Source organism: Crinia signifera, chromosome 6 (assembly GCF_055691185.1).
Source record: "Crinia signifera chromosome 6, ASM5569118v1, whole genome shotgun sequence".
Classification (NCBI taxonomy): domain Eukaryota; kingdom Metazoa; phylum Chordata; class Amphibia; order Anura; family Myobatrachidae; genus Crinia; species Crinia signifera.
Genome location: NC_139222.1, coordinates 116,834,801 through 116,847,595, shown reverse-complemented (window position 1 = coordinate 116,847,595; position 12,795 = coordinate 116,834,801). Strand labels below are relative to the sequence as shown.

The window sequence follows — 12,795 nt, the reverse complement described above, 5'->3', positions numbered from 1 at the left end:
CGCTGCCCGCATTGCTATATCAGGCTCCCAGCCCCCTGCTGCTGCACAGGTGGGTGGAGGGAGGTTGTGAGGAGGAGGAGGGGTTGTGAGGGGGGGGGCTCAAATTATTTTGCCCAGGGGCCCACTGTATTGTTAAGACGGCCCTGAGCATAACACAGTTTATTTAGCTCTCAGAACAGGGTAAATGTAAAACAAACAAAAAAAATTTACCCTTATTAAACGAAATTTAAGTACAAAATTATCGTGACTTCTCTGTTTTTGTTACAGAATGCTTTGGTGTCATTCAAGGAGTTGTGTGGCCTAAGCCCAGCTGCAAACATGAAGCAGTGTGTTCTTGCTGTGTCTGCATGGCTTCTGAACAGCGACAGTCCTCTCACTGTTTCACTCAACTTACATTCCCAGTACCCACTGTTGGAGGCACAAGGCCCAGTACCAGAACTCTTAAGAAAAGTTCTTATTTCCTATGAGGCGGTAAGAGTACACCTGTACAATTAATATGAGAATATTAGGATATTTTATTTATCAGGGAAGTTCAAGATGGGTTTATAGCTAAATACTTACAGAGCACCATTTAAAACTTATTAAAACTTTATTAATTCTAATGAACTTCTGTAGTAGAACATTCATTAGAATGTAATAAATAAAGTACTGTTACATGCTCAGGTTCCTTATATGAATAATGTATCCTCTTACATAGGGGCAGATTTATTAAGACCGTTGAATTGATAAAGTGGCTGGTACTTTATCACCTGCTAATCAGCTCCTACCTGTCAAGTTACAGTCTGGGTTTGAAAAATGGCAGTTAGTAGCTGATTGGAAAGTACCAGCCACTTCACCGGGCTTAATAAATCTGCCCCTTAGTTCCATATCAGATATCCTATAGAAACTTTAAACAGTGATCTGCTGATCAATGAATGGAAAAAGGCATATTTTTATTGAGTGGAGAATTAGTGAAAGAAAATTAGGATGTTTGGTGGAAAATGTGAAGTCTTCTGAGACTTTTTAAACACCCATTAAGGCTTCCTTTTAGATGCCATCACCTAAACTCACATATAATGATTTCACTACATTAAAAACCAATACCAAGTTATGCTAAATAATAGATGATTAAATAAAGGTATCAGTAGTATCTTTGGAGATAACTGCCAGTCTTACTTAAAACAACACAAATGGATAAATATTTGAGATCTGCACTGATTGACAGTAAAGGGGCATACACACAGGGTTATTTCATCCCCATTTTTAAGCGACTAGATCCCCTTTCAGACATGCGACCCAGCAATTACCCCGCATTTTGAGTGCCGGGTCAATTTGCTGGGTGCAGTCTGACCCCCTTTTACACATAGCAGCAAATTACTGGGTTCAAAATGGTCAAACCGGTAATTTTCTGAAATACACGGGCAATTTGTGTAGTGTGAAAGGGTCATCCCGGGTCGACGACCCTTGTAAAAAGCAGGGTAAGTGACCCGGGATTTAAGACCCAGGATGAGCTTTTATTTCTTTCTGATCATATAGCACAGTACCTAAACCTGATATCCAAATTCTAAATAATGTTTGGCAACTAAATAATTTTATTTTTGTTGTTGTTGTTGAATTATCCTTTATTTATATGGCTTACATGGAGAATTACAATAGGGTAAACAATGCAGTATAAAAGTGGTAAAAAAGCCTGTAATGCTGCAATTGTAAAAAGGTTATACTACAAAATAAGATCATGAGTAGCACCCTATGACCTGGACTCTTAGAAAGGTAAACAAAAACAAGTGATCAAAGTCACTGGCTGTGCCTGGAAGGGAGCTAAGGGTAGTGCAGGATGAGATCCAAGAGTTGAGGGGCACCCTGCTGATCAAAACAGATATAGAGCCAGATTCTATAAGAATCAAAAGGGATAAAATAGAGTGATAAACAGCCAGCCAATCAGCTCCTGTCTGACATTTTTCAAACACAGTCTGTGACATGGCAGGTAGAAGCTGATTGGCTGGTGGTTTATCACTCTCCATTTTATCACTTTTGAAGCTTAGAGAATCTGGCCCATAAACAGATAAGATGGGATGAGGGAGTAGATACAGTTGATATAACTTATGTTGAGAATCTGGTAGGCATTAATGAACAGGTGTGTTACCATGGCACATTTGAATACCTGTAGACATTCTTATAAGGCAGGAGAGGAAGTTCTAGAGGAGAGAGAAAATACTCAGACATAGGCAAAACTAGAAAGATGGTAAATGAGTGGTCCTAGTTCTGAATTTTGGGTTTTTCCTCACTCAAAAAAGGAGCGTGGTCTTGCAGGAATAGATTACTTTATACGACATACATTCTTTAGTGGCTGGTGTACGCATACAGGGGCTGATTCTGTTTGACTTATAAGCTGCAAGAATTCGCCCTGTTCCGAATGTATTACAATAACCGCACAGTGCAATGCAGTGGTCGAAGTAGAAATTTAGAAGTGGGGGTATGGAAAAGTGAAGGCTGTAAGTATGCGTGCGCAGAGGGTATGCGTGTGCAGAGGGCATGCGTGATTCAGAAAAGGGGTTGTGTAGTGTACCATGCAATATACCACTTAAACACATTATGCACCACAATAGTAGGGTCCCTTATATAATATCGCCCCTTACACATTATGCCACCCAGACAGACAAAATGCACATTATTACTATTTTGTGCCAGACTCCAATACTGCTTTTTTTTTTCAATTAAATTACCATTTGTCATTAATTTCTTTTTAATACTAATTTTTTTTTATTGAGAAAATAAGTCATACATCCTTGAATATGCTTACACAAGACACAGGAGACATGCAGTTGTATCAATACAATGGGGAGTATTCAATGATTTTTTTTCTGCATGTGCAGCGAATCCTGTTTAGGATTTGCTGCGCATTTGCAGGGTTCAGGAGGGCTGCAGCATTCGCTGCCAGCCCTCCCTGTCACCCTATTCAATGCAGCAGGGGCTCGCTGCCCCTGCTGGCGAATTTTATAGCAGGGAGCCGGGGGACGGAGGCAGGCAGGGCCTCCCTGCTTGCCCCAGAATTTGTGTGGGAGGGCTCCCGGGGCACAGGCAGCATAGGCTGCCCCCTGGGAGGGGCAAGGGTAGGAAGCCGGGGCTGGGGTAGGGAGCCGCTCCTCTGGTCCCGCACGTAACAAGCCGGGACCAGAGTGAAGTGAATATATGAATATCTAATGAGCGGATCCCGGCCCCCTGCTGGTGAAAGTGTAAAAAAAAATTGTTAAAAAAATTAAATAAAAATTAAATATATATTAATGTGCTTCAAGCACATTAATAAAAATAGCATGCCCCTTCACAGAAAAAAAATATCTGATTTTTTTACACCAAAAAAAACACCTTTTTTTTTAAAAGATCACTTTCCAGTACACCTTAAAAAGATGTCGAATGCAAAATGGTGACTCATGGCAAAAATCAGGGAGAAAGCATTTTGCCATCCTAGCATTGAATACACTCTCTGCGAATCCCAGTGAAAACCCCATTGAAATACACCAGCAAATTGCAGCGAGCATGAAACGGAGAACTGGCCGGCATTCACTGTTCGCTTTCATTGAACAGTGAACCTTGAATAGGGTGAATCAGATTTTCCGTGAAATAGATTCACTGCAAGGAGTGAAAACAGCCCGATTTGCGGAAAAAAAACGGTAATTCGGGAGCATTGAATACTATCGAATAACTGGAAAACAATGTAGTGGTACATTTGAATAAATAAACCTTATATTGTATCATCTCTAAACACGATGGGTAGTAACAAGTCATACAACTTAAAAATAAATAATTGAAGTGGGAAAGGATGAAAGGTTAAGGCCCATACACACTGGGTGACTTTGAGCTGAAAGCTGCTCCTGTTTCATAATTTGAGCTGCTTTCAGCTCCAAATGCTGCCCAGTGTGTATGGACAGGCGATGAGCACTAATACGTGCTCCCACATAATCGCCGGTGACCCCATTCGTCTGCTGCTTTTACCAGCAGACTGAACGGCTTTCCATAGTGCCCTGCTATGGAAAGCCGTTCACAGTGGCAATAATTGTTGGGCAGGGGAAAAATTGCTCAGTGCATACAGCAATTATTGCTGTCCATACACTCTGGGCAAAAACGCTCAGTGCATTTGGACAGAGGGAATGGAGACTATAGTAAAGTCTAATCAAAAATAGTATATGATTTAGTATAGGTCATTTGTATTTATTGTCCACAACTATTTTTGTGTGATAATTGCAGCATTGTAAACCCCTTTGTTTAAAGTTTACTGTATTCTAGGATTGTTTTTTTAATCAAGACAGTGTTGCATAATATTTAAATATAGCCCAGTTATGCATCACTTGCTTTCTTGGATATGTACTCATCTATTGAGACGTGTTCGGTAGTTTATATACTTAACTATTTGTAGGTACGCATATGCTGCCTAGCTACTCGGCCATATATCTTCCACAGTATTTTGGACAGATTCAGAGGAAAGTGCAGTGCCAATGTCAGATGCAATGGAACGGTTTCCCCTGTGCCCGCACCAAAGCTGCACTGCGCATTCTGAGTGAGTGATTTCTGATTGCAGATGCACAGAGGACCTATTTAGAAAGTGAGTGACAGGTAGCCAGTATTTGGGGGAGATAGTAGGAGGTGGCTAAAAAAAAAAAAGAGAAGGCTGTGGTATGTCTGATGTACCCGCTTATGTAAGTGAATAGCAGATGTGAAATGCTGACGGTGGGAGTCTCTCTGCACAAGAGAGTACCTAAGTTATTAGGATATTTTCACATGCAAAATGTGACAAAGTTCCATGCACAGCTGTAAAATAAAGGGAACACTAACATAACACATCCTAGATCTGAATGAATAAAATATTCTTATTAAACACTTTGTTCTTTACATAGTTAAATGTGCTGACAACAAAATCACACAAAAATTATCAATGGAAATCTAATTTATTAACCCATGAATGTCTGGATTTGGAGTCACACTCAAAATGAAATTTGCAAAACACACTACAGGCTGATCCAACTTTGATATAATGTCCTTAAAACAAGCCAAAATGAGGCTCAGTAGTGTGTGTGGCCTCCACGTGCCTGTATGACCGGCTGTAAGCACAAACCCCACCTGTGGACGTCGGGCCCTCATACCACCCTCATGGAGTTTGTTTCTGACCGCTTGAGAAGACACATGCACATTTGTGGCCTGCTGGAGGTCATTTTGCAAGGCTCTGGCAGTGCTCCTCCTGTTCCTCCTTGCAGAGGTAGTGGTCCTGCTGCTGGGTTGTTACCCTCCTACGGCCTCCTCCACATCTAATGTACTGGCCTGTCTCCTGGTAGTGCCTCCATGCTCTGGACACTACGCTGACAGACACAGCAAACCTTCTTGCCACAGCTCGCATTGATGTGCCATCCTGGATGAGCTGCACTACCTGAGCCACTTGTGTGGGTTGTAGACTCCGTCTCATGCTACCACTAGAGTGAAAGCACCGCCAGCTTTCAAAAGTGACCAAAACATCAGCCAGAAAGCATAGGAGCTGAGAAGTGGTCTGTGGTCACCACCTGCAGAACAACTCCTTAATTGGGGCTGTCTTGCTTATTGCCTATAATTTCCACCTATTGTCTATTCGATTTGTACAACAGCATGTCAAATTGATTGTCAATCAGTGTTGCTTCCTAAGTGGACAGTTTGATTTCAAAGAAGTTTTATTGATGGAGTTACATTGTGTTGTTTAAGTGTTCCTTTTATTTTTTTATCTCTATCTCTCTCTATATAGTGTCCATGCGGCTCTGAAAACAATGCCATCTGTTGGCATGTGAAACTACATCTACTAGCTTTGGAAGCATCTGCTTTGAGCAGGTTAACACTGCCATCAGTTGGCAGCAAGTGAAACTACATTTTCTAGCTTTCGAAGCATATGCAGTATTTTAAAACTGGTCCTATTAAGCTCTTTCCTGCTTTTGATAAAGGAGAGGACAATGTGGTCCATCCTGGAATGCATACAGCAAGCTCTAAACTGCACTACTTTAAGAAAGAGGTTATCAATATTACACTTTATAAATTGATTTATAGTTTGTATTATTTTTGCTTCTATTATAGATGGAGCTGCCTCTTTCTCTACCGCTCTTGGCATGCCAAGATCGTGGGGTTGGTATGTGTGCGAGACGCTCCTGCACCCCATTTGCGGCAATGCACGCGCAAACGTGTAAGGTTCTCTCGCGTCCCCGTCGCGTGTCGCAATGAGACATATTGCTATGGCGAGCCAGCCAGCTAGATAAGCGCTGCTCCATGTATATACACTATTAAATGGTTACAGTGATCTGACAATGGTATACAATTATTAGCTGCACTCTGACTATACTTTTAATGTAAATTTATTGGCTCGGGTGTTCAGTCAGCTCCTTGCAGATTTGCATTCCATATACCATGCTATACACTTTGTTTTCTGTCACACTCAATGCACTGCACTCTTATTTCACAGAATACAGATCCCTATCTGTCACTGGGCATTATAAAATACACTATTTAGTTATTTTATCCCTATCGATCGGAGAGAAAAAAAATCATCTGAATGTTTGGAAATCTGTATGAAAGCCATGCGGCATTCACAGCAAATCAATAGAAAAGATTCTAGCGCCAACAATTACTATGAGTCAGCAGATTATAAACAAAACACATCACCCACAGAACATGCACTGTACTAACTTGAGAGGGACACTCATTCATATATCGTGAATACACAGGCTGGCCTGCACGCAGTATATGAATATAAAGGTATAAATAGAAGGCTATTTGTGGGCTTTGTATCTGTTCCTGTAATAATACATACTAGACTTGACTTCACTAGCTGAGATAATCCGAATAGTCATGACATTAAAAAAACTGACCTTATATTTCCTCTAAACCAGTGGGTTAGCTGAAGCAATCAGTATCTGCCGAGAACAGAGCAGGTTGTGACTGTGCATCACAGCACTAAAAAGGTTATTTTGGTTCACTCTTTCTGACAAATTTGTTCTTAGATGTACAGAACCATGTGCACTGCAGGTGGGGCAGATTTTACTTGTGCAGAGAGAATTAGATTTTGGTGAGATCTATATTGCAGTGTAAAAATAAAAGGAGTCAGCATTTTCCCTGCACAGAAACAAAATAACTCACAAAATCTAATTCTATCTGCACCTGTTACATCTTCTCCTCTGCACTTCACATGGTTTTGTCCATCTAAGAAGGAATTTGTCAGAAAGAGTGAACCAAAATAACCCCCTAAGTGTGTACATGAGCTGTTTAGGAAAATAGGTTTAATTGAGGAAATTGTACATTTCTCTTCATACTCTGTGCTACTGAGAATTCTGTATTCCTGTTTAAAGGTGCCCACAGACGGTGCCATTATCGCGTGCGATAACTTTTTGGTTCCAATAGCAATGTGAGGTTAGCAAACTGATCGTAAGACTGTAATTATGATATTTTATTAGGTGTAGTAATTAATGTACTATTTTAGTCCGTCTGTACCCTCTTATTCTCCATAGATGTTTCTATTCCCCATATCTGTGTGTACCATAGTATTAGACTGTATATTGCCAAATATGGTCTGACAGGAAATAGCCAGGAAAGAACATTGCATGGATTCACCCATATGTTATGTCCACAGGGGGTGATCCAATTCCCCTGCTATCAACAGGAAGGTTGTTCACAGGGGGTAATCAGGACATAATGTAATCAGACTGGGTTTGTGTCTCTATCTGCATTTGCTGATCAATACCAGACTTTGTGGAACCGGGCACCGCAGGGGGTGATCGAATCCCCCTACTATCAACAGGAAGGTTGTCCACAGGGGGTGATCAGCCCATAATGTAATCAGCCGATTATTGTTCCTGCTATTTACATGAGGGTGATAGCTGAAGGACAATCACCACAGGGGGTGATCAAATTCCCCTGCTATCAACAGGAAGGTTGTCCACAGGGGGTGACCACCACACAACGTAATCAGCTGGTTATTGTTCGTTGTATTGACACTGCTTTGCATATCACTGGTCACTAGCAGACTTACTGGAACCGACCCAGCAGGGGGGCTGCAGCAGATGGCCAGCTGGATATTACCTGGGGGGGATGTGTCTGACTCTGGGGTCCACCAATCCGAACCAAGTACCGGCCCACTGGCAGTTTAAGCCCCGTGGGAAATTGGAAGTTTTTAAAAATGACTGGCACACAAGCCAGGAGAGGAATTTGATGGACTGTCCTGGACTAAGAGGTTATGCTCTGTCTAGGTATCGTGTGGACTTTCTGCTATCACTGCTGTGTGGAATAAGTGATAGTTTCGTTATTTGGACTGTGATGCTACAAGGACTTTGCTACCCGGATGTTTTTATGCTACATTTGCCTCTTGTTCCGGTCTTTAGCTACATGTGTGTGCTGTGATAAAAATAAACCATATTTTGGTTTCATCTGCTCGGTGTCTGAGTGATTGAGGAACCCCGTATCTTCACATTTGGCGGCAGCGACAGTGGGATCATTCAGACACCAACCATCGAGCACAGAAAGCACAGAGAACAGAGGATCAAACCGTATGTAAGGAAACGGAAAATGCAATAAGGTGATGTTCAGCAAGTGAGCAGGTGTCATTCCTGTGGAAAGGGAAAATGTTTCCAAGGAAAGAAAATCCATGCCTCAAGACCCCTGAAGCAGAGGAGCTCAGGGATGGAGGTTCTTCAGTGTATCGGCAGGCTGGGAAGCCGGATCTGTTATTTATTGTCAGAAAAATGCAGTATATCTGGGAGTACTGGGAAGAAGCTCAGCAGATGATCAGCGGGTGGAGAGTATCCAGCATTCAGGACAAGTTGTGTTACCTGGGGGATGCATTCCTGCACTGTAAAGGTGAGGCCACTTCTTGGAATCTGCTGGGGGAGCCAGAGTTTGTAGAATTTACAGAGGAAGTGATTGCTACAGTTACCCATATGCTACAAAGTGGACAATATTCTGAGGCTGAAGGACAAGTCCAGAATAAATTGATGCCCCAGATAGAACCAGAGGAAAGGTCTAGAAGGGGGCTACTGCAATCTGGGCAGACAACCGAGGGGTCTGCCACAGAATTAATTGTTACCGCAAGAGAAGGGTCGTTGTCAGTGGGGCCCCTAACTGCCCTTGAAGAAATGAGTATGGAGGAGCTGATAGCAGAATGTCAGCTGCGAGGTATACCCATCCAATCCTGCACTCGCGGGGAAATCCTTCAGCAGATCCTTCACGATCAGGGAGATCCTACAAAAGCATTTACCGATTATCGGGCATGTATCCTCCATTTCGGTGCACAGCTGAGTGTGTGGGAACAATTGGAGTGTCTGGAGGAGTGCTTTATTGTGGCAGAGGAAGAGGCGATTGATCGCGGGCTCCTGGATACCCCAGCATGGCAAGATCAGTGTCGCAGGGGGCGTGATGAAAGGCACCGCCTGCAACAGCTTCTCCCACAGCCTAGAGAAGAAGCTGCTCAGTGTTCTATACAGGGGAAGGTTATCCCCAAAATGAAGGAAGTGGGGCCTGTGAGCCAGGCACCCCGGGAGGAGCTGCACTACTGCTTCCCTTTTGCTGAGGTGGGAGATGCAGAATTTTTAACCTGCTGCCAGGGGATCTATGAGGACTGCGTCCAGGAGGAGATCACCGTGGTTAGAGGAGTATCCGACAACATCCAGGCCACAAGCATACCAGTCGCAGATGATGTCGTGCTTCAGGCTGCCCAGCATATTCAGCTGGGGAAGGTGGTTATCCTGGAGACTGAGGACTGCGCAGAGGAAGCGGCAGGTGAGACCCAGGCTTTTGAGGGGGTAGGACTGGCCTTGGGCCAGCCTGCCCTGCAGCCACCAGCGGAATTGTTCCTGATGGAGGGTCCCTTCTCAGCCCTGGGCATTGAGACCAAATGCTGTACTGAAATTTGCCATGCCCCTAGTTTGGGTTTAAGGGGGGAAGGACTTGACAGAGTGGCGGAAGTGCCAGGGCCAGGGCTCCGATATTGGGCTGCCGTTTGGCAGATGTTCCTTGGGCAAGAGGGGGAGGTGGAAACTGCTCCCTGCCCCCTTGTGCCAGAGACAAAAGTAGTAGCACACCCTATAGGTGTGCCCGGTGTGAAAGTTTACGATGTTGCAGAGGGGGGGTACCCCACATTTGAGGACGGGGGATTGCTAACTGACTTGTTAGTTAACATGCATAACTTATATTGTGATATTGCCCTTGCTGCTTCTGCAAACCAGCCGCCTTTTACAAGATGGGTTTGGTATGATGTCACTCTGTGGGACTCAGGTGGTAGATCCAAACCTCAGATTCTCTGCTCTGCATCCCACTACAGGTTGTTATTGGTTCCAGAACAACTTGGTACAGGAACTAAAATAGTAGGGGAAGGAATGTGAGGTTAGCAAACTGACCGTAAGACTGTAATTATGATATTTTATTAGGTGTAGTAATTAATGTACTATTTTAGTCCGTCTGTACCCTCTTATTCTCCATAGATGTTTCTATTCCCCATATCTGTGTGTACCATAGTATTAGACTGTATATTGCCAAATATGGTCTGACAGGAAATAGCCAGGAAAGAACATTGCATGGATTCACCCATATGTTATGTCCACAGGGGGTGATCCAATTTCCCTGCTATCAACAGGAAGGTTGTTCACAGGGGGTAATCAGGACATAATGTAATCAGACTGGGTTTGTGTCTCTATCTGCATTTGCTGATCAATACCAGACTTTGTGGAACCGGGCACCGCAGGGGGTGATCGAATCCCCCTACTATCAACAGGAAGGTTGTCCACAGGGGGTGATCAGCCCATAATGTAATCAGCCGATTATTGTTCCTGCTATTTACATGAGGGTGATAGCTGAAGGACAATCACCACAGGGGGTGATCAAATTCCCCTGCTATCAACAGGAAGGTTGTCCACAGGGGGTGACCACCACACAACGTAATTAGCTGGTTATTGTTCGTTGTATTGACACTGCTTTGCATATCACTGGTCACTAGCAGACTTACTGGAACCGACCCAGCAGGGGGGCTGCAGCAGATGGCCAGCTGGATATTACCTGGGGGGATGTGTCTGACTCTGGGGTCCACCAATCCGAACCAAGTACCGGCCCACTGGCAGTTTAAGCCCCGTGGGAAATTGGAAGTTTTTAAAAATGACTGGCACACAAGCCAGGAGAGGAATTTGATGGACTGTCCTGGACCAAGAGGTTATGCTCTGTCTAGGTATCGTGTGGACTTTCTGCTATCACTGCTGTGTGGAATAAGTGATAGTTTCGTTATTTGGACTGTGATGCTACAAGGACTTTGCTACCCGGATGTTTTTATGCTACATTTGCCTCTTGTTCCGGTCTTTAGCTACATGTGTGTGCTGTGATAAAAATAAACCATATTTTGGTTTCATCTGCTCGGTGTCTGAGTGATTGAGGAACCCCGTATCTTCACAAGCATCACATCTAGTTCAGATTACTCCCTGATTATTTTGCCTTGCGATGCGCACTCCTTTGTAAGGCAAAAAAGTATGTGCAGGAAGGTCATTTTGAACAAGATCGCATGTACCCTGTAATTGACTATTGTAGTGTAGTTCAAATCTCATGCCTTTCAAATCGCACCCACTGTACAGTTCAAATTGTATAGCACAAATTATATGGCTCAAATCACACCTAGCACATCTCATTGTGTGTGGCCACCAGTAATGCTTTGTACCACTCACACCGTGATCATACGCTATATGGACAAAAGCATTACCTATTAGTTATTGAATTCAGGTGTTTCCATTGCCACAGGTGCATAAAATAAAGCACCTACCCACGCATTCTCCATTGGCAAACATTTCTGACACATGGGTCATGGTGAAGAGCTCAGTACCTTCAAGCATGGTACAGTGATAGTATCAGATACCATGATACAAGATAGTCACCTTTGCAATAATACAGTTCATGAAATTTCATCCATGCTGGATATTGTGTAAGTGTATTATTAGAAAGTGGAAGCATTTAGGGGAAACTGCAACTCAGCCATGAAGTGGAAGACCAAGTCAATTCACAGAGCTAAGACGCATGGGGCGATAATCACCAATGCTCTGCTGATTCCATAGCTGAAGAGTTCCAAAACTACACTGGCTTTAATTTAAGCACAAATACTGTGCAGCAGGAGCTTGATGGAATGTTTTTCCATGGTCAAGTAGCTGCCACGAAGCCTAATATCAACTATTCCAATGCTAAGCATTGGATGGGGTGGTGTAAAGCACACCAATACTGTACTGTGGAGACTTGTTCTTTGGAGTGACGAATGACACTTCTCTGTTTGGCAAATTCGGGTTTGGCTGATGCCGGGAGAACATTACCCGCCTGACTGCATTATGTCAACTGTAAAGTTTGGCAGAAGAGGGATAAAGTGTGATTTTTTTTCATGGTTTTTTACTATTCCCACACACAATCTGCGTGTCCTATATTTGCCACAGTGCTATAAGGCTACACAACTCCAGTGCTGGCCAATGCTGTCATGTTTTTGGAATACATCTAATTAAAAACTACAGTGCATGTGACAAATTTAGTCTGTCAAGCATGTCCTTGAAATCTGACCAGGTGCTAATCTAAAGGCCCCCATACACTATGCAATATTATTGTGTGTCTCTTAGAGTGCAGCAAATCCAACTGTTTATCCTGCAGTGTCTTACACCTGTCAGGTTATGCAGATTTGGCGGACATTCTCTTTTTTGACAATTATTGTGGGATTTCTCTCAGGTGACTGAGTTTTGGAAAAGGGTGAAGTCAATTTTGTCTGACATGGGTATTCCTAGAGTTATACACCCCCCCAAAGGGCTGTTGTCT

The 12,795-nt window shown here is 43.3% G+C and overlaps 1 protein-coding gene across 4 annotated transcripts in view; it reads left to right on the top strand.

Moving 5' to 3' along the window:
- Positions 1-12,795, top strand: part of LOC146008032 (inactive phospholipase C-like protein 2) — a 229,193-nt gene that overhangs the window by 173,365 nt on the left and 43,033 nt on the right. For all 4 annotated transcript variants that reach the window (XM_083146904.1, XM_083146905.1, XM_083146906.1 and 1 more), the window contains one exon: positions 268-471. In XM_083146904.1, coding sequence (XP_083003030.1) covers positions 268-471 — 204 coding nt within the window. The remainder of the gene's footprint in view (positions 1-267; positions 472-12,795) is intronic.